Source organism: Filicampus tigris, chromosome 6 (assembly GCF_054856515.1).
Source record: "Filicampus tigris isolate MCC_2025a chromosome 6, RoL_Ftig_1.0, whole genome shotgun sequence".
NCBI classification, from domain to species: domain Eukaryota; kingdom Metazoa; phylum Chordata; class Actinopteri; order Syngnathiformes; family Syngnathidae; genus Filicampus; species Filicampus tigris.
In genome coordinates, this window is record NC_141222.1 from 29,107,153 (window position 1) to 29,127,561 (window position 20,409).

The window sequence follows — 20,409 nt, forward strand, 5'->3', positions numbered from 1 at the left end:
TAATGGCCTTAACGAGGAAAAATAGAGGTCAAATATATAATTAACTTAACAAATGATAGATGGATGGATAGATGGATGGATGGATGGATAGATAGATAGATAGATAGATAGATAGATAGATAGATAGATAGATAGATAGATAGATAGATAGATGGATAGATGGATGGATGGATGGATGGATGGATAGATGTTATGGATAGCTCTAAACGCCGAGATCCGCTTGTAGTTTTACCTCCTGTCCTGCTGGTGGCAGTCTACAATAAAGCTAATGGGGAGCGCAGACGGCGTTTCCTGTTTGGCAGCGTGGGAGGCAGGAGAAAGAGGTGACGCTCTTCACGTTTGTGCTTGCTCGTTTCTTCTCATTTGCGCGTCTTGTAGCGAATCGGAGCTGACCAAAGTTAATGTTTCGAACTCTGCCGCGACCGCGGTGACTTTGAACGCCCTTCTGTCGGAATCGCCTGGTCAAAATCACTAGTGTGGTCACTAGTGTAGCCAATCGGCTAGGCTAGCGGCTTGAATGGACGCTGCGCGACGCGATGCTTCTCGCCCACGTTTGACTTGAAAATTGAGAAAGATTCTAGCGGTTGATTGTATTTCTGCGTTCCGATTGAGTGGATCTCTGCAGCCACCTTTTTACTGTGCTGCATCTAATGTTAAGGGTCATATTCATGCAATTCCGTGAAGACACTACGGAAGCGTATTGCATTCACTTGAAGAAAAAAAAATCCACTTTTTCTGAGTAGGGTTTCTTTTTTTAGAGGACTTTTCTTTCTGTCATGAAAAATATATTCAGAAAACAAAACAAAATATTTTGGAAAACAGCATGTCAATTTCTGCTTTTCGGATTTTTTTTTTTTTTTTTTTTACCTCAACGCCAAGTCACGTGTTGCAGACTCGCTAATGGGCGGACTCCTTCCCGCATACCTCAACCTATCTTCAATTTTATACCTTAAAAATGATTCCATAAACCAGAAAAAAAGGCCCAAAAAATGTAACTCCGAAAAACAGGATAAAAAAAGTAGTTATGTCAGAAACAACAAATACAACCTGGCACTTGAGCTCACATCTCCCTCTGGTGCATCGCAACAACATCCCGAGGCTACTTCCGGTGGCATACCGCTAACTGTCAAGACGGCATGAGCGACATGGAAGGTCCATTTGTCCATGGCACAACGCAAGGACACCACTTGTATTTTCTTCGGAAAACAATCGAGCGATCGGAGCGAAACCCTATCGAGCAAAAAACATGGAATGAGTCTTTCATTTGGGACACATAACAGTAAAAGACATTTTGAGAAATAGTAGTCTGGAACATTTTTGGTTGTATTGTTTTGTAAAGAATGACTACATTTTGAACGATAATACGCCATTGCAGGACTCCAGCATGGACATCCGGCCCAACCACACCATCTACATCAACAACATCAACGACAAAGTCAAGAAGGAAGGTGAGCGGTCGGATGGTGGCGCTTTCGTCGTCGTCGTCGTCGTCGGTGTGAGGATATTTGTTTTGTCAGCATTGGAGTGTGATAAGCTGACGCTGTTGGGTGCGCTGGTCCCGCAGAGTTGAAGCGCTCGCTGTACGCGCTCTTGTCGCAGTTTGGCCAGATCGTGGAGATCGTGGCCATGAAGACCATGAAGATGAGGGGCCAGGCCTTCGTGGTCTTCAAGGAGCTGGCGGCCGCCACCAACGCCCTGCGCCAGCTGCAGGGCTTCCCCTTCTACAACAAGCCCATGGTAGGCGCTAGCTAAGGCTGTGCAATTCATCCAAATGCAATTGCCAGTATTGCACTCCAACATCACAAAATTGGCAGCATCGTTTTTCAAAAAAAAAAAAAATTTTTTTTAAAAGATTATGATTTACAGTTTCACTTTTTTTTCCCTGTTACATGGCATCGTCGGAAAAAACAATTCATAATATCATTTACGTTTGCACCGTTTGTTTTTGTTTTAGAATAACACATTTTATCCATTTTGTTTGGTCCAAAAGCAACTTGCATAGCGTTCCAAAGAAATGTATTTGCGCCCGCTTTCCTTTTCCCGCCAGAGGATCCAGTACGCCAAGACGGACTCTGAGGTCATCACCAAGGTCAAAGGAGCGCACGGCGACCGAGACAAGAAGAAGGACAAGAAGAAGAAACCTCAGGAAGCCGCCGCCCTGGCCAAGAAAGCCGCCATGGTTAGCATGTTTGCAAGTATCAAGACCAAAGTGTATGAAAACATTTAGGACCTACAGTCTACTCTTATCACAAGTGGATAGTCCTTAAAAAAAAATTTTTTTTAAAAAAGTTAGGCGAGTGGCGACGTAAGATGGCCGCCGGTGGCTTCGCGTCTCCCGGCGGCCTGGCTCAGGGGTCCGCTCGTCAAGAGCCCCTATCCGGCCCGTTTCCCGCGGCTCCCTGCCCGCAACACACCTGATTCAAACGATCTGCTCACCAGCAAGCTTTGCACAAGCCTGATACTGATTGTGATCACTCGTAAGAAAGAAGTGCGTCCTGGCAGGCAGAGATGGGAAACGGGCCGGACGGGGGCTCTTGAGCGCCCCTGGCCTCGATGGACCAATCGGACCTTGGCCAACGGTGGATAGATGGATCTATGGCTCGCTAACAGCCAATCGGAGGGAGCGAATGTCACGAGGCCCATTCAACACGCTGAAACGCTTCCTTTAGCCTTTCACGTGCGCGTCACGGCGCCAGAGCGACATCGCGGCGCCGGTGTGACTTTGTCTTCGCTGTGTTCAGGTGCCGTCAATTCCCGCCCACGTTCCGGCCGCGCAGGTAGGTGGACGCCACGCTAGCGTACGCGCTTAGCGCGCCGTCAGCCGGGGTTGGGCCCCAAAGGTAACATTGGAGGACTGCGCTGACCCGGCAGGTTCCCGACAACCCGCCCAACTACATCCTGTTCCTGAGCAACCTGCCCAAGGAAACCAACGAGATGATGCTGTCCATGCTCTTCAACCAGTAAGTGGCGTGACCGACGCTTGCCGACTGTGGCCGCGTCCCGCTGGGGGGCGGGGGGGGGGTGTATGGGTTAATACACGGCGACGCGGCCGACCATCAAAGTAGCTTGTGCGCAATACCCCTCCATACCATCGGCGGCGGTAGTGACTATCCCTCATGGTTAGAATGAGCCAGCCGGAAAGCTATTGGCCGGGCGGGGGCGCGTTATCAAAAGGTAAACAATGCGTTCCGCTCTATTTTTCACTCACGATGAACTCCCACGAGCCAAGTAAACCCTCGCGTTCTTGACACGGTATCGTCAAATAGCGACATCGTCGACCCCCCCGTTCTTGTACTTGGAAGAAGATGAAGGCGGCGAAAGCTGTCTATCCGCTTTCGGCCCCATCGCCACACTTGCGCCTGACGGTCTTGCGCGAAGGTTTTGAGGGCGCGGCTCGCAATCGGGTGACGTCATGGACGGATGCCCCTGCGTCTGCCGGCTTGGCGGCGCGGGTTTGTGCTTTGGCAATTTTGCCCTTTCAAATGATATTAAACCATCAGTAAAGCAAAACCCGGACTCTGTGTTCCACTCTGGCTCCATTATTTGGACTGTTCGCGGCTCCTGCGCACAAGTACGGCAGCTGAAAACTAGGACAAAATACGTCGGGAAACGGTGACCTTAAAACGTGCATTGAAATCGCGGCCGACACAAATGATAAACATTGCAACAATCGGCGGATATTTGCACTCAAAGGGGGACTACTTTTTTTTCGGCACGGGTCCAGGAATTCCAGCGCATGTCGTCGGTTTCCGCCGTTTTGGTCCAATCTGCAATGAATTGTGGGTAATATCAGGCCCATGGGCCGCGGATGCGGGCTCAGCCGACAGATCACGTGGCAGAAATGGGACGCGCGAGTCAAGGGCGCAAGTGCGGCTTATCTGAGTATCTTTGTTTGGTTTAACGTTATTGTCCCTTGAGACTCCAGCAGTTTTTTTTTTTCTTGCGGTTTCTCCCCACTTCTTAGTTACGGTTGGATCGTAAACAGCCAACGGGAATTAGCCCTACTGTCCGACTCCTGATTGGTTTACAATTGTGGCACAATGATAACGCCTGCATCGTAAGCGTGAATCGGCGTATTGTTCGCGTAGTAGAGAGACGAAGCAAGCGCAAAAAAACTATCTTGTGTGGATTTTTGAACGCACAAAACATGCTTTTTGTACACGCGAGACACTTTTGGATGTGGTCATTGACATTACATACACGCGAAACACATTTTTGCACGCGGTATTTGACATTACGCTTACGTAAGTGTGGCATCGATCTAACGCCGTAAGCAGACGCTTCTCGACATCAATCCGACGTCGGGATTGGTATATCTAGGGCCCTAACTGCGCGCGCGTGTGTGTGTGTGTGGCGTGAGGTTCCCGGGCTTCAAGGAGGTGCGTCTGGTCCCCGGCAAGCACGACATCGCCTTTGTGGAGTTTGAGGGCGAGATGCAGGCGGGCGTGGCCAAGGACGCCCTGCAAGGCTTCCGGATCACCGCCACCTGCGCCATGAAGATCACCTTCGCCAAGAAGTAGCGCCGTGCAATGCCCACGCGCTAATGGACATTTGAGCTTTTATTTGGTCGTTTTTTGGGGGGGGTTATTTTTGATGATGTTTTTTTTGGTCTACTGAACTGCACAGAAGGGCCCCGTGACCTCCTGTTTTGTAAATTAACAAAATAAAACGTTGTTTTCTACACAAATTCAAATTCCTGACTGTTTGTCTCTGTGGGTTTGCGTGTGACGGACAGTTCGTGACAGTCGGGGCTTTTGTGTTTTGTGTGTACGGTTGTCGCGCGATCGTGTTCTGCTTGCCGTTTGTTTAGTGTTTAATACCACCGTCGACCTCTAGATGGCGGCACAGGCGCCAGAAACAGGTTGGCGGACTTTAATGAAAAAGAAAAAAAGGATTTTTTTGTTCAGTATTTTTTTTTTTTTATGGAGTATTTGTCAAGTGCATGGAAAGATCGCTAAGGTCGCCAAGTTTTGTGCGGTAAACTACACTTCCCAAACGGGTGAGCTTCCTTAGTGTCTGCAGCCGTACAGCAAGACCAAAATAAATGCGGCTAAAATCAAGCCCAGAAGCTCATGTGTGAAAGTGAGTCAGCTTCGTGAACATTAAATGCAGTTAGTTAGTTAGTGCCCGTTTTGGGTTTTTTTTTCGAAGCACTCGTTTTTCTTGTGTTTCGTCAACAAAAATGTCTTTTTCATTGAGTTACTTTCTCGGTTTTCTCCGACTTGAAGAACCTTGGTTCACAACCGCACGATCCCTCGCATTTGTGTTTCTTAGCAGCAATCGGTCAACGCGAGGCAGTCTCGGTTGAATCAAGATAAAAAATATTTTGCGCAATTCAAGTTTGATTTATTAGAATTGTTAAATGAAATAAATGAGGCCGTCAATTGTTTTGTTTATTTTTTTTTGGTTTGAGGAGGCTCAGATGTCAGCATGTGCCGTCGGGAAAACTTGATCCTGATCAATTGTTGTTGTCGCTGGTCAGCCGATGGGTAGCCATGGCAACGCACCATCGTGGTTTGAAAAAAGTTTGACTTCAAAATGGCGAAACGTTTTTTTTTTAAATTCCCATTTCCACTTATGAGCGCAATTATTTCATCACAATAGTGGCGCTTTTGAGTACAAGTCAGTTTACCAACGAAATGACTGGAGTTGTGACGTAGTGGGCCGGACCTCCGATTTAGTCGGCGTTGATTTCCTGTTTTGTTTCCACGACAACAGCGTAACTCGAGCGAAAGACGCGATCGGTTCTTTTTGCCAGCGGCGGTCACGTGACCGGCCGCCCGGCCCGCTCCAAAGCAGCTGCGTGAGCCCGCGCGCGCGTCTCCGCGGGAGATGCTCGCGCTAGTTCAACGGACCGCAGTCGTTTGCCCCTCGTCTTCCCTTTTCTTGTTCGTGTTCGTGTTCGTGTTCGTGTTCGTGTTCTTTTCGCGCTTGGATGGCGTCCAACAGCGCCGACCCCCCGCCGACGACGGTGGTGACGATGGCGGAACTTCCCGCAGGAGCGGCCGTCTGCACAACTCTGCCGGACCTGCTCTATCTACCCGAACTTGTAACAACATTTCTCATCGCGTTCACGTTATTCGGGAAAAACGGGCGAAAACGCGAACGGAAGCCCGTTTCAAATGATAGGCGGACCGGCCCATAGGCGGGTACTATTTTTGTCCGGCCGGACAAAGTGGCGAATAAACGGACGGCGGAAGACGGCGGAAGGGTACTGAGGCGATAAACGGCGATAGGCGTATTGTATTAGATAGAAAAAAAAACGTCGACGTTGCGATTTCAATCAAGTTAAACGTCGGAGTTTGTACTATTTCAAAGTTTGATTTTCCCATGGACTGCGAATGAAAATCGTCTCCAAATCACGATTATTCAAACGATCATTTATCTTTGGAGTACAAAACAAGAAAATGTTTAAAGGAAAAAAACCATAAACATCAAATACATTTCTGTGAAACACTATAATTTTGCAAAAGTTCTTTTTGGACCAAACAAAATGTATAAAATGAGTTATTATAAAAATCCAAAAACGTGCAAATGTATAAATTCAACTATGATTTCCTTGTGTAAACAAACAGCGCATTGGATATCAATGTATATATTAATAATCATTTTTGACGATGATGCCGATTTTGTAATTGTGGAGTACACTAATTGTAATTGTCATTGAATTTGGTTTCATGACACGGCCCTAGGGCAGCGTTGACAAAAGCAACGTTCACGCGGACTTACTTGCGTGCGTGCGTGCGTGCGCAGGTGTTTGGGGGTCTGGTGTGGATCCTGGTGGCGTGCACGCTGGTGGTTCCGCAGAACCCGTTGGGCTGGGTGATGTCGGTCAGCGTCTTCTGCTTCGTCATGACCTTCTTGTGGAGCCTCCTGTTCCTGTGCGGCTGTCATTCCAACAAAAGCAGCTGGGCGGCAGCAGTGAGTACAAGCAATAGTCAGGTTGCGCCGTCAACAAAAGGCTGTTAGCTTCATGCTAACATAGCAGGCAAAAGGCCACTGACGGGCTAACGGAAATGACATGGCAGGTTTTTAAATGGCGCAAATCAAAATTCATACCGCAGAATTTCAGATCATACAAATCCCGTTGATTTTGCGAAACTTTACGTCATACATAGCTAATCTTGTGCCAGAGATTTTGAAATCTCATTTCATACTTCATATTGTTCAATTGTCCATGTCCAATTTACATCGCAGATTTTTAAATTGTGCAAGTCCACTTTTATATTGGGGATTTTTCAAACATACAAAGCCAAAGATTCGATTTTGAAATAGCACACACATGATATAAGAGATCAATCTCAATCGCATCTCAAATTGTGCGCAAGTGATGTTTTTTGCTGATTTTTTGCTGTATCGCCAAAGTTTTGCTCTGATCAATTCCCACACGAACTAATATTGGTGCAGAGAGCGTACAGGGCAGACGAAAGCCAAAGATTGTCCGGAGGTCATTTAAAAAAAAAAACAAAAAGAAGATGAAGCGCAACTCTACACTCTCGTTGGCCGACTCCCACGTCACTCACCGGGCATGGGAATGAAAGGTGCGGCCGGCGTTGTCTTTCAGGATTTTGGGTATCACCTGACGGCCGCAGTCTTCTACCTCGGCGCCTCCGTGTCATTGGCCAAGGTCACGCTGGACATCAAGAACGCCGCCAACTTCCAGAAGTACCAGCTGGACATTTCGGCTGTGGTCCGTCAACACACGCATGCGCGCACGCGCACACTTATGCTCACGTAGACACAGCACGTAAGCCAAAGGCCGTTTGGCCTTTATAAAAAAAAAAAAAAAAAAACTCCGCGACAGCGAGCATTGTTTGCTTCTGCAGGTGTTCTCGTACGCGGCCACGCTGCTCTACTTTGTGCACAGCATCTTGTCGGCCAAACGCTGGAAGACCTTCTAGAACGCTTTCCTCCGGCCGGCGGCGCACACCCATTGGATTGCTGAGAACATTTCTATCTGACGTTGATGACTTATGACATATTGATTGATGATCTTGTTGATTTTTGACCGATTCATTTGTTCCTTCGCTGGACATTTTCATTGGACCTCGTGTATTGGTGACGATGTTTACTCACGATCCGTTCTCGTTCAGGAATCGTGGATTGACGACCATTCGACATGGCTCAATTGCATTGAATTTGACATTGTTAATATGTTGATTTATGACACATTTCACATTGGTGAATTCTGACATTGTCAAAATTTGATTCGTCGCATATTTTGACTTGACAGTTTCCTTATGACGTTTATTTAGCGCATTTATACTTGACATGGTTCATTGTTGACACACTTCTTGATGACATGCTTAGATTTGACACCGAGCCACATATCTATATTTGGCCCTGCTTTGTGTTTATACCACAAATGATGTATTTGTGAAATCTTGGACACGGTTTTGCTCAGAAAGAATGTTTGGAAGAAGTTCATTCGCACTCGTGTGCGTTGCGTGTGTCGGTCGCCGCAGTGAGCAGACACCGGCGACCCCCGAACACCCCCAGCACGATGTTGTGCTCGCGTACGTCTCACCTGCGAGCCAGCTAGCTGCACGCGACGCCACGGCAGCAAGTCCGGAGGTGTGCTGCCGAGTCCTCAATCGCGGTTTACTGAGGCGGCCGGCACGTACGCGTCTCCAGGACAACAAGATGGAGGGACCGACGAAATCATGCGAACGACACCGAATCATTTCATACAACCATCATTTCTATTTGTATGTCTATTCGTTCCATTTTGATTCTTTGGCTTTGGACCCAACATGAGACTGGCACTGTTCTGCTGTTTTCTGGTAGCTATATGTGTTTGGTGTTTTAACTCGCTGCTCTCACTGTCTTTGCTGTTGTTTTATTGCCATTTTGTTATTCACTATAGTGCTGTGTTACAGTTGCAGCTGTTGTGAAATGCACTGTATACATAAAGTTGAACTGCAACCACGAGTGCGTGTGAAATGATAAATACTATTAATATAAGATGGCGCTGGTTTATAAAGTAATGGCTTGAAACTTATTTAGGATTGAATTTGCGGAATAACTGTACGATTTAGCTTGGAGTAAGGCCAAACTAGCCGTCGCGTGATCTGGAAAGCCTCACGCCGGCGCCCGCACCGACGTCCGTCCCGTCTTAAAAGCTCAAATAACTCAATTCAAATGGCCCTTAAAAAACACGCTCAAAAAACAACAAACGACGTTACGTGAGCACAGTAAACAAACGCCGATTCACACGCGGGCGTTTTAAAAATGTGTGTTTGCGTCACCTTTGGCTCAGACGTCATTTCCGTGGGCGCGGCCTCCTTGGACAAGATGGCCGCCGCCGGCGAAGAGACAGCTCGCTCGTGAAGGTGATACACTTGGTTCGTTTTTCCCCCTTCCCATCGCGAACTGTGGCTGCTTGTCTTTGACGTGCCGCACAAAAGCGAACGCGAGTCTGCCTGGCTGTGAAATGAAATCGGTTGCTCGAACGAACGCGACGACTGAGCTCCCGAGTTCATGAAGGCAACTTGGACGCGTCACATCTGATGCATGACGCCCTCCCGTGGCCACTATTCATATTGCATGTATTGCTATAAATACTGTACTATTGTCGCTATTTCATTGAAAAGTTGGATTTAATTCTCCCCCGCCCCCCCTCTCTTACACATCTGATACCAAGATGCTCTCTAAAATGTCCCCTTTTTCGTGTGCATGTTTGCTTGTTTTTGGTGGCTGCTGTCCTCTCAAATCCGTGGGCCGGCAGGCAAGCAGGCAGCTGGCGATCGGGCGGGCGCGATGGGCGTGTGGCGCGACTACAAAGTTCTGATCGTGATGGGCACCAGTTTGGCTCTGATCCACGCCGGATGGTACCAGCTGAAGGCCCACCCCCACCTGTACAAGAGCGCGGCGCGCGAGCCCGCCGGCAACGCCAAGAGCGAGTAGCGCCACGGCGGCGATGAGAGGCGGCGGGTGGCTGCGGCGCAACTGGCCGTGGGTGGCGGGCGGCGCCCTGCTGGCCGTGCACGCGGCTACGTGGCTGATGCAGCGCGCCGTCAAGAAGGCCGTGCGCTCGCCGGGACAACAGATGCAGACGCGCAAGCGCGACTGACGACTGACACCGGCCAAGAGACCAAAGTGGCAAAATGGCTTTTTTTTGGAGGGGTGGTGCGGGGGATTTTTGGTTTTCTTCATCGCCGACCGGGTGACGATGTCATCCGTCTGTCAATCAATGGAAATGAATGACGCCAGTGTGGACACCAATCAAAAACTGCCAACGGGGTCTTTTGGTTCACCAATAAAGCAGTTGAAAAAAGGCTTGCAGTAAGTTCATTAGCATTAGCACAGTCAAAGTTTGAATTTTTACTGCGGGATCGAGCTCGTTACTCCAACTCCTGTTTGGGTGTCAAACTAGAGGTAGGGTTTCAAACTACAGATAGTAGGGCTGTGCAATGAATGGAAATTCAATGACAATTACGATTATCTCACTCCATTACAAAATTGGCATCGTTGTAAAAAAACAATTATTGTTTATACAAGAAAATCATACAGTTGCACCTCTCTTATATTTTCTAATTACAATTTTGCTTGGTCCAAAAGCAACTTACATTTATTTGGCTTTATATATTTTTAAACATTTTCTTGCTTTGTCCCCAAAAATGAACAATCGTTTGAATAATCGTGATTTCAATGATGACCAAAATAATTCTGACGAATTTTTTTTCTTTTTTCTTCCATAATCGAGCAGCCCTAACAGGTAAGGTTTCAAATTACAATTTCAAACTAGGGGTAGGGCTTCAAAATCGGGTTAAGGGTCATGTTCACTACTTTTTCGTACCGGTACCAGTGAAAGGACTTAACTCTTGAGTAGTCACCGATACTAGGGGCTGCTCGATGAAAAAAATATGAAGCATGATTATTTTGGTAATAATTGAAATTACAATTATTCAAGCGATTGTTTATTTTTGTGTACAAAACAAGAAAATGTTGAAACGTAAAAAAATATAAAAACAAATGTTAGTAAGTTCCTTTTGGGCCAAACAAAATGTATAAAGTTGGATATTATGAAATAAAAAAATGGTGCAAGTCTATGAATTCAAGTATGATGATTTCCTTGTGTAAACAGAGGAATTAGAATTAGAGAAATTTTAATCGTAATTGAATTTCAATTAATTGCACAGCCCATACCACCAGTACTTTTGATTAGGGATGTAACGATTCACTCGAGCCCCAATTTGATTTGATTTTCACTCCCCGATTTTCGATTTGAGTTTTAAAAAATTGCTCCCCTGCTTGTCTGTCGTGTGCGAGTGCGGTTCTGCAGCCATCCACAAATGCGACACGCAACGACGTTTGGCGCAAGCGCATCATTTGAGGTGCACGTTCAAAATGTGCTACATCTGGAATGAAAAGACATCATTTATTTTCTAGATGAATTTAATCAACTCGATTTTCGATGAATGGAATGGATCAATCGGGGTGAATCGATTTCCAATTCATCGCGACATCCCTACTTTTGATCGATAAAACTTGCCCCGCACCAAAAGAACAATGGCAGAGAATTTGAAAGAAAGACCTCCGTATTCCAATATAGCAATTGTCCTTCAACTTGAATGAAATGACGTAATGGCAATTTTCTATTCTTCTCATTTCTAATTCCCGATCATAAAACATGGCCGTTACCGAGACCTTGAAATCAGGCCGTTATCGGCACCGACGCGATACCTGGTATCGGTAAACGTGCCCTTCCTTCGTTTCAAACTAGGGTTAGGGTTTCAAGGTAGGTTTTTAAAAATGGGGGCGGTCCCGAGCCGGAACCCGGATCCCAAATCATCTTGGAATGAATGCGCGTGCGCTTGATCCCTTCTGAGAAAAAAACAAAAAAAAAAAAAACTTTGTGTTTGTGAATAAATGTGTTTATTCACCAGGAAAATGGCACTCGCTCATACTGCGCAGCGCTTGCGAGTCAAAAAGAGAAAAACAAAGTCTTATCTCAGGACGGCGCCGCCTTGGTGTCCGCGCGGTGCTCTTGGCGCTGCTCTTGGCGCCACGGCAACTTCCTGCGATCCTTGCCGGCGTTGCGCTTCCTCTTCTTGCCCAGGAAGGCGTCCAGCTTGCCGCTCGTCTTCAGCGCCGAGAAGCTCGCCGCCAGACGCAGTTTCTTCTGCTCGGCTAAAAACAAAAGAAAAAGAAAGGGCCAATGCAAGAGCGGCGCCGCGGACTCTTTCCCCGTGGCCGGCCGATGGGGGCGCTCCTTCTTTTGGGACCCCACTTGCAAAGCGTGCTCTCAAAAAGACAAAATAAAAAAACTCCCTACTAGAGCGATGCAATTCCTGGAAATTCAATTCTGATTCTTAACACACCACGATGACAAAATTGTCATCGTCGTAAAAAAACCATTCACAAGTATTCACTGAAAGCCAACCCACTGTTTGTTTACACAAGGAAATGATGCATTTGCACAAATTTGATCATAACTCATGTTATCAATTTCGCTTGGTCCAAAAGGAACTTACTTTCATTGATTTTTTGTCTGTATATTTTTTACGTTCCATTAAAGTAGTGCTGTCAAACGATGAACATTTTTTAACTAATTCATTGCAAAATTGTCCCTAACTGCTCGCCATTCGTCGCATTTTCAACTACAATTTTTTCAACTACAAAGCTTGGAACCGATATTTACTCGAGTAAAATCTTGGAATTAACGTGGGGGGGAAAAAGAAAGTATATTTGGATTTAAAGACCGTTCTAATCGCTAGCTTTCTTTGATCCTTGAATCCCATTCTTTTCCTGTCAAGTACAACAGTTGAACTGATTTGGGATTTGTCCAAAGAGCGGTCAAGCAACGTTTTGAAGCCCAACTACGTCAAATTCCGTCTTTGCGACAGTGACTCTCCTCCAAGTTTGGCTGCGCAGTCAGCAGAGGTCAGCTGCTACAGGAAATCAATAAAACGCAGTTCTTTTTTTTTAGTGCGTTCTAAAGTTGACATTCATCTCCATAGTTAATGCTTTAACTCTGACAGCCCTAGTTTAAACATTTTCTTGTGTTGTACCCAAAAATAAGGCATTTCAATTATTAGCAAATGAATCACCATTCTTTGTTTCTTTTGTTACTCGAGCAGCCCTACTCTCCACTTCTTTCATTCTTGGAGGATCGACACTTTTTCTCTCCCCAAAATATTTGGAACATACCCTCAAAGATGAATCAGCTATTTTCTTCTTGACTTGAATTGCGACTTTAGTACGAATTTCCCCAGTTCTTTTTTTTTTGTATTGTTTCTGGAAAACAAACAATTTCTTCTGTATTTCAAAAAAAAAAAAAAAAAGGCAACCTTTTTCTCACGCGCTTCCGACTTGTTATCCTGAAAATCGGACACGGCAAGGACGGAGGTAGCTTTTGGACCGGACGTGTTGTGTTGGCTTCTTTTGAATATAATAATAACAAATTTTGTTTTAAAACTGCTGGAGTGCTCCTTTTCATGCGCCTTCCCTACTCCACTCTTCTCACAGGCGGAGTCTGCCCTCCTGCGGACACGCCCATTTCGCGGACGAGGGGAAAAAAAACAAAAGCGGCAAAAGCTACTGGACGCCTGAGGCGCAGGCGGAAGACGTTTGTTCTCCTCCTAAAACAACAGTGCCTGAAGACAGCCTTTTGCGCCATACGTACATTTGTTGAGGAAGAAGGGGCGAGCTCCGCGATTGGCCCGTTCTCTCTGCTCCCTCTTGTGCTGAAGCTCGCCGGCCCGTTGGCGCTCTCGACTCTGCCGCGCTCGCTCCTGATTGGCCTGCCGGGCGCACGACAAGCTCAGGGCGCGATGGCGATGGCGGCACCGGCGGCCGGGACACTCACCATCTTCTTGAGAAGCAAGTTGAGCCGCTCTTTCTTGCCGCTGTTCTCCGTTTTCCTCAGCTGCTTTTGGATCACCTGTAGGACACCAAGGGAACAGCAAGTCGGCCATTTTCTTTGCGGTGTCCATTCAGTCGGGCCCGACCGACGCGGATTTTTGGGAGGTCAATGTCGATTGCGATCGAGAAAACGCCGATAATAGGGGTGCGCACCTCTCCGCAAAAGACGATTCGATGCGGTTCCCGATACGCTAGGTGAGAAACAATTCAAGGACGGCTGGAACGATTCGGTTGGACTCAGTGAGATTGGATCGGATATGGTATGGCGCGGTCGGATGGACCCTTTTTTTCCCTTGTCCTTTGACACAATTTGTCAGCACCGTCAATGCGCCAATTCCTTCTCGGGTCTCAGACAATTCGATACATTTCAAAGCGGGTTCGATTCGGCGCGCTCGCTCGCACCTTTGAAATCCAAAAACAGTTTTCCGGTCTGACATCGTGCAATCGATCGTAATTGCCCTCGATAATGTTCAACGATTGGACGGCGACGCGCATTGAGGTTTGCGTCCGACCGGCCCGACCGATTTCAATCCAAGCTTACAAATGCGTTGACAAACCGAGCGCGCGTCTTGGCGATATGCGGCTTGCGTGCGCCGGCGCGGCGACAGCGCTATTCTTTTCCACACATTGCGCAGCCCTAGCTTTGCCAAAACATTGAAAGATGAGTCGGGGCCGCCGACATCAATTTGATGCGCGCATCCAAGAAGTCGGGAGCGAGCGCCGTAAGCGGACATCGTTGGGCCTTTTTTTCTCGCTCTTCGGCGTACCCGAGTCTCTCGCCGTCTGATGTCGTCGATGAAGCTGTAGGTCTTGTCAAAGATGTCCGCCTTGTACTCCCCCGACAGGTCGTCGAAGCGAGGGTCTCGCAGCGTCTGCGCCAAAAGCAAAGAAAAGCGGAGGGTCACCCGCCACGCAAAAAGCAAGAGGCAAATGAAAGGCGATTCGCCAACGTGAGGCCACCGTGCAAAAGTTTGCCGATGCGATGTCGCAATCATCCAGATTGCGCGTTTTGACGAGAGGATCGAGCGACGTGGGCCCATCGCCGATATCGGGAGCCGATAATCACGTTCGGTCAAAGGGAGAATAACTGGCGTCCCGAGAAATCCCCAGAAAAACGAAAAGGCGTGGCGTTGTTGAAACATCTTTACGCGCGTGTTTATTGAGCATTTCTCTTTCCTATCTGCCTAATGTTGATTCTTTCTTTTTTCTCATTCGAAATGTCTGACCAGCTTGACTTCGTTGTTGCACAATTGTCACAAAGAGCTCATCGGCATGTCTTCCAAAGTTCAATGAAAAGGTAAACAATCGCTCACGCGTATAGTTTTGGATAAGGTCCCCCAAAAGGAGAGAATTGTGAACATTTCACTTGTCTTTCTCACAAAACAACAAGGCGCAGAATGTTCCCAGGCTCAGGAGAATCTGGAAGACAGTCAACTGAAAATGTCCACAAATGGTTCCTTGAAGTTGGAAACGGACTGATTATCGGTGGTCAGATTTTTTGAAAAGGCCGATAACGGGTGGATCCCGAGTTTTGAGCGATATCGGCAGCCGATGGCCGATAATCAATCCATTTCAAACTGCGTTGAAATCGAAACAAAGGCATGTGAAAGTGGCACTTTTCTGCCATGTGGACATTTTGGACGACTTGATTGACTGTGCGGGAAACCAGACGGCGCTCTCGTCTCACTTGTCATTTCACTTTTGAAGGCATGATGACTTTTTCTTACAATTTGACAAGAAAGAAGTGTACAATTAGAATAACAATCAAAACAGTGTCAAAAAGATAGCGCAGTAGTAGTAATAAAAAAAAAAAAGAAATCAACACTATGCAAATGTGAAAAATTGTTCAGTAAACAGATGCTTAAATACGTTTCAACAAAGTGAAGGGTTTATTTTTTTGTAAAGATTTTGACGCCAATATTTTCCTGGTTGCTGAAAATGAATATGGGTGATCGGCTTCCTTGACTACTAATAATTGCTCTGGGCCCTGAAAGGGGTCCATCTTTAGTCGGTACCATGGTCTTCCATTGTGCTAATGAGAGCAAATAAATTGAGCGGGCGGGGCCCCGAGTTGGTCCCAGCGAGCGAGCGAGCGAGCGAGCGAGCGAGCGCTCGCGGACTCACCGTCTTCTTGACGGCGACCACCTGGCGGAGGAAAGGCGCCCGCTTCTTGGCGGAGACCTCCGCCGGCCTGAGGGAGGGAGGAGCAAAAGGCGTCAAGGCCGGCCGCGCCCCCGCCCCCGCCCCGCCCCCGCCCCGCCCCGGCGCCACCTCACCTGTTCTTGTTGAGGCGCTTGCGCTGGGCGGCGCCGGCCGGCCGCCGCCCGGCGCCGTAAGCCGCCCGGTTGTACGCTTTGGTGCCCACGTGGCTCTGCAGTTTCAGGACGTCCTCGAAGGACATGGCCGACAAATCTGGACGGACGGCCACAAAATGCATGTCCATTCATATTGGGGCAAAACGACTGAGATCGCAAACGGGCCGCGAACGCGAGTGACGCGTTCAACCGCTGATCGTAGAGGTGGAACAATTGATTGATTACCTGATTATTCGCTTTGCAATGACAAAATTGACATCATCATGAAAAAGGATTATTCCTATTCATTTACAGCCAACGCACTCTGGTTGCTCAAAAATGAAATCATACATTTGCAACTTTTTAAAATGTTATTACTCATTTTATAAATGCTGTTTGGGCTTAATTTGTCGCTACATTTTTTACCTTTGAACATAGTCTTGTTTTGTACCCCAAAAAGAAATGATGGTTTGAATCATCGTGATTTTGATTTTTTTTCAAGGCAAGGAAGGCCCGAACCTTGTCTAATGGGGGTGGGAAAAAAAAGGTGCTTCGCCGCCCTCTTGTTGCAACTGCCGGTGGATGTTGCCCGTTGGCCGACTGAGAATCGAGTATGGAATCCGAACGGAATGGAATCCGAGCTGGTTTTATTTGCGGTTGCTGTCGAAAAAGAAAGAAAACTTTCATCACCTTTTTTGATGTCCTCTCTGGTCAAGACCGTTGGCTCGACCTTCGCCGCCTCATCTTCGGATCCTTCCTCATCATCTTCTTCTTGGCCTCCATCATCATCGTCATCATCATCGTCGTCTTCCTCCTCACTCCCAACACATCCTACTTGGTCTTCCTCCTCCTCATCATCAGATCCTTCCTCGTCATGGTCACTCCCAGCAGATCCTACCTGATCTTCGTCATCGTCAGGTGCTCGCTCCTCTTCAGCGGCTCCTCGCCTTCCTCGCCCCTTCAGCGCCGGGAACTTGTTCTCCTCCGCTTCGTCGCCGCCGCCGCTGCCGCTGGCGGCCATCGTGGCGGTCTCCTACGCTAACGCAACACGCACACGTCGTCATTCAATTGATTCAATTGAACTTGTCCAACTTCGGGTTCATTCGAAACAATTTCACTCTTGAGTCAGCAAAACTGTACTTTGACACAATGATCATGTCCCACATTTCTTACTGCCCAATAAGTTGGTCGTCTGCCTGTGAGACCAGACTGAAACCAATTGAACCCGTCTAGAAACAAGCTCTCAAAGTATTGGACAGAAAACCAGAAATGTACCATCGCTGTCAGATATTAAAAAAACATGAACGCTTGAACTGGGACAATACTATTAAATACGCTGATGCCATCTCGATTGGTAAAATCTTCCACCTCAAAGCCCCTCCTCCTCTGCAAGAATTTGTAAAAAAAAAAAAATCCCCAACAGATCAACACGAGCTGGTTCGAGAGGTGAGTGTGTGTGATTCCCTTCAGAAAAGAGTTCATTCAGCCAAAGCACCTTCTCTGTCCGTGCATCACATACCTGGGACTCGATACCAAACACCCTACGTGAACTCCCGTCTCTGAACCTCTTGATCAAACATCTTAACGCCTGGCTGCTGCCTGAACAACGTTGTCACCGCAACACTGCCTAGATTGCATGTATCTCAAGTTTGTCGAGTTTGTCCGTGTCCTGTGTTTTGGACCTACCGTTGCCCTATTCGTTTGATACTGTATTTCTAACAGCAACCTGCCGAAGGGACTCGAGATGGAAACTAGCCTTTGGCTATAAGCTTGCATATTTACATGGACATGTTCATTAATATGCGTCGTCCCTCTTTTCAAATCAACTCAAACTCAAAACTGTTAACTTCAAGGAACTGTTCATTTAAATTATCGCTTAACTTTATGGCGGCACGGTGGAGGTGGACCGGTTGGCACCACCGTCTCACAGTGCAGAGGACGCGGGTTCGAATCCGGCCCCGGCCTCCCTGTGTGGAGTTTGCATGCCCTCCCCGTGCCTGCCTGCGTGGCTTTTCTCCGGTTTCCTCCCACATTCCAAAAACATGCATGCAAGGTTGATTGGACACGCTAAATTGCCCCTAGGTGTGATTGTGACTGCGGATGTTTGTCTCTGTGTGCCCTGCGATTGGCTGGCAACCAATTCGGAGTGTCCCCCGCCTACTGCCCGAAGTTAGCTGGGATAGGCTCCGGCAGGCCCGCGAGCGACCCTTGTGAGGAGAAGCGCATTGGATCATGGACGGAAGTCAACTTTAGAAGAGATTCTACTGACCCGAGCAACACTTTTTCTTTTTGTTTGAAATACAAACAAAGACAAGTGTAATTTTTACATTCCTGTCATTTTGATAGTTGGGAGGACTTCATTTACCGTCCGAAACTATAGGGAGCAATTGTTTCAGTTTTCATGTCACTTTTGAAGACATGCTGATGACCCTGGGAGCTCCCTGAACTTTGTTAGAATTTTACAACAAAGTTGTATATTGTCAAAAATGTATAATAATAAACTAATTAATGAAAGATGATGCACATTTGAATGTAAATGAGTATCGGCTCTAAATATCGGTTATCGGCCTCCTTGACTACTAATCAGCATTAGTATCGGCCGTGGGTAAAAAAAAAAAAAACATATCGGTCTCGCTCTAGTTTGCTGATTCTCAAGTGTTTTTTCTTTGCATGGGACCCATTATCAGAATGCTCATATTCGCTTAATCTTGCAACATATTACAAGACATTTGGTTTGTACATTAAATGGAGGTTTTCATATTTTTTTCCATCCATTTACTTAACCGCTAGTCCCCACTCGAGTCTTTTCTATTGACATTTTTCATTTTTATAGCCACTGTAGTCTAATCTTAACGAGTGTTTGAGCTATAAAGGAAAAGAACAACAGTTAAAAAAAGTAGCGTCGTTTGTATGAAGGCCGAACAGATGGTTAGGTGTTAAAGTCTCGATGAACGAACTTTTCAAGTGTTCAGTCGTCGACGTCTTTTACCCGAGACGCCGACAACGTTTCGAAGATGAACATTTGCAACGGACTTGCGTTCTCTCGCGCTCGGCCACGTGTAGCACACCTTCAAAGAGTCCGCAGAGGCTTCCGGTCGTCCTTGGCGACTTTGAAAGGAGCCTAAAAGGCGAAAAATATCTTCATAAGCTCGCACAACTCTGCTTGAAGCTCGCCGTTAGCATAGCCTACTTTAGCTTCACCCAACGCGTATGGACGCTTTTCGTGACGTCACGTCACTGCCAAGTGCTGCTTCTTCTTCTAATGGGTTTTTGGCGGTTGGCAAGAAACTTACAGGCGCATTACCGCCATCTACTGGTAAGGAGTGTGAACCAGGTATGCCCCTAAATTAATACCCCAGGAAAGTGACAATATTAATACCTAACCAATAACAACATCAACAGTAATCAAATTAACACCCAACTAACCTAACAATCCCAATTACATGTCCTCAAATTCTTCTTACCAATCCTGCAGCCTTTTGAGTATTTTTTCCTCTGTACTATGTACAGGCCGAAATGAGTGTTCCTCATATTTTTTATGTAGATGTAGGTTGGTGTGTATACACATGTGTATATACACATGTTACTGCGTATATCTACATAGGTTTGATTCTAAATGTTTGCCGTCAATGTTATACATTAATGGCCACATTATGCCGCCACCCCTGTGTGACCTATATCTTTGCTACTGTAACAATGAAAATTTCCCCACTGTGGGATCAATAAAGGCATTCTTATTCTTATTCTTATTTAAATAACTATATAGAAGCTGGCAACCTTCCCTATTATTCAGCATATTAACCAAATCCAGCTTCCGTTTCCTACTGTCCAATACACTGATCAAATATCTTCTTCCCTCGTTGTAGTTTGCTCGGTGCACAATAACATGTTCTTCAATTTCTTCAGTTCCCTTACTCATGCTTCCCTATTTTGAAAAGTGAACTATTCAAACCTGTATGCCCAAATCTAACCCTAGATACCACCCCTTCCTGCAACCTATTTCCCACCTCCTAACGCTTTTCAGCAACCCTCCTGTTGAATCTATAAAACCACCTTCCTCTGCTCTCTGTATTCCACCGCCGCTGCCATCTCTCCATCAATTTCTGTGTAACTATCCCTTTCATTTCCACCTTACTAACCCCGACATTAATATCTATATCAGACCTCAATGACGCTCGTTTTGCAATCCTATGCACATTCTCATTCCCCTCAACACCCACATGTGCTGGGACCCAAAGTAACACAACTA

General features: G+C 46.7%; 4 protein-coding genes across 8 annotated transcripts; 3 read left to right on the forward strand and 1 right to left on the reverse strand.

Moving 5' to 3' along the window:
- Window positions 1-177: 177 nt before the first annotated feature.
- snrpb2 (small nuclear ribonucleoprotein polypeptide B2) lies at window positions 178-4,693 on the forward strand. Its single transcript, XM_086032684.1, has 7 exons — window positions 178-323; window positions 1,376-1,448; window positions 1,565-1,737; window positions 2,048-2,179; window positions 2,742-2,777; window positions 2,872-2,960; window positions 4,361-4,693. The coding sequence occupies exons 2-7, from the start codon at window positions 1,385-1,387 to the stop codon at window positions 4,518-4,520; spliced, it is 654 nt and encodes a 217-aa protein (XP_085888810.1). The 5' UTR covers window positions 178-323; window positions 1,376-1,384; the 3' UTR covers window positions 4,521-4,693.
- A 1,060-nt stretch (window positions 4,694-5,753) lies between these two features.
- LOC147146668 (myelin and lymphocyte protein-like) lies at window positions 5,754-8,922 on the forward strand. Of its 2 annotated transcripts, none has more exons than XM_086032688.1 (4): window positions 5,754-6,049; window positions 6,754-6,921; window positions 7,565-7,747; window positions 7,827-8,922. In XM_086032688.1, the coding sequence occupies exons 1-3, from the start codon at window positions 5,936-5,938 to the stop codon at window positions 7,736-7,738; spliced, it is 456 nt and encodes a 151-aa protein (XP_085888814.1). In that variant the 5' UTR covers window positions 5,754-5,935; the 3' UTR covers window positions 7,739-7,747; window positions 7,827-8,922. The 2 variants fall into 2 exon arrangements, with proteins under 2 accessions (XP_085888814.1, XP_085888813.1); XM_086032687.1 differs by having other exon boundaries at window positions 7,565-7,690.
- An 847-nt stretch (window positions 8,923-9,769) lies between these two features.
- Window positions 9,770-10,284, forward strand: LOC147146669 (uncharacterized). The gene has a single exon (XM_086032689.1). It carries the CDS (start codon window positions 9,920-9,922, stop codon window positions 10,070-10,072), a length of 153 nt encoding a protein of 50 aa, XP_085888815.1. The 5' UTR covers window positions 9,770-9,919; the 3' UTR covers window positions 10,073-10,284.
- Window positions 10,285-11,854: 1,570 nt separating this feature from the next.
- rrp36 (ribosomal RNA processing 36) lies at window positions 11,855-19,434 on the reverse strand. Of its 4 annotated transcripts, none has more exons than XM_086032680.1 (9): window positions 19,351-19,434; window positions 19,229-19,281; window positions 16,851-17,193; window positions 16,143-16,278; window positions 15,991-16,057; window positions 14,634-14,738; window positions 13,811-13,885; window positions 13,628-13,745; window positions 11,855-12,132 (listed from the first exon to the last, which is right to left on the reverse strand). In XM_086032680.1, the coding sequence occupies exons 3-9, from the start codon at window positions 17,179-17,181 to the stop codon at window positions 11,954-11,956; spliced, it is 1,011 nt and encodes a 336-aa protein (XP_085888806.1). In that variant the 5' UTR covers window positions 17,182-17,193; window positions 19,229-19,281; window positions 19,351-19,434; the 3' UTR covers window positions 11,855-11,953. The 4 variants fall into 4 exon arrangements, with proteins under 4 accessions (XP_085888806.1, XP_085888807.1, XP_085888805.1 ...); XM_086032681.1 differs by having other exon boundaries at window positions 16,851-17,198; window positions 19,351-19,386; XM_086032679.1 differs by having other exon boundaries at window positions 16,851-17,198; window positions 19,229-19,406.
- Between the last annotated feature and the right edge of the window lie 975 nt (window positions 19,435-20,409).

What these genes read in the sequence shown, in the direction of transcription:
- snrpb2 (XM_086032684.1), top strand. Translation starts at nt 1,385, where the DNA reads ATGGACATCCGGCCCAACCACACCATCTACATCAACAACATCAACGAC. An exon ending in CGACAAAGTCAAGAAGGAAG is followed by an intron (nt 1,449 to 1,564) that starts GTGAGCGGTCGG and finishes CTGGTCCCGCAG; the next exon opens with AGTTGAAGCGCTCGCTGTAC. An exon ending in TGGCCAAGAAAGCCGCCATG is followed by an intron (nt 2,180 to 2,741) that starts GTTAGCATGTTT and finishes CGCTGTGTTCAG; the next exon opens with GTGCCGTCAATTCCCGCCCA.
- LOC147146668 (XM_086032687.1), top strand. Translation starts at nt 5,936, where the DNA reads ATGGCGTCCAACAGCGCCGACCCCCCGCCGACGACGGTGGTGACGATG. An exon ending in AAAGCAGCTGGGCGGCAGCA is followed by an intron (nt 6,922 to 7,564) that starts GTGAGTACAAGC and finishes GTTGTCTTTCAG; the next exon opens with GATTTTGGGTATCACCTGAC. An exon ending in AGCTGGACATTTCGGCTGTG is followed by an intron (nt 7,691 to 7,826) that starts GTCCGTCAACAC and finishes TTGCTTCTGCAG; the next exon opens with GTGTTCTCGTACGCGGCCAC.
- LOC147146669 (XM_086032689.1), top strand. Translation starts at nt 9,920, where the DNA reads ATGAGAGGCGGCGGGTGGCTGCGGCGCAACTGGCCGTGGGTGGCGGGC.
- rrp36 (XM_086032680.1), bottom strand. Translation starts at nt 17,181, where the DNA reads ATGGCCGCCAGCGGCAGCGGCGGCGGCGACGAAGCGGAGGAGAACAAG. An exon ending in AAGCGCCTCAACAAGAACAG is followed by an intron (nt 16,058 to 16,142) that starts GTGAGGTGGCGC and finishes TCCCTCCCTCAG; the next exon opens with GCCGGCGGAGGTCTCCGCCA. An exon ending in CCCCTTCTTCCTCAACAAAT is followed by an intron (nt 12,133 to 13,627) that starts GTACGTATGGCG and finishes TTTTGTTTTTAG; the next exon opens with CCGAGCAGAAGAAACTGCGT.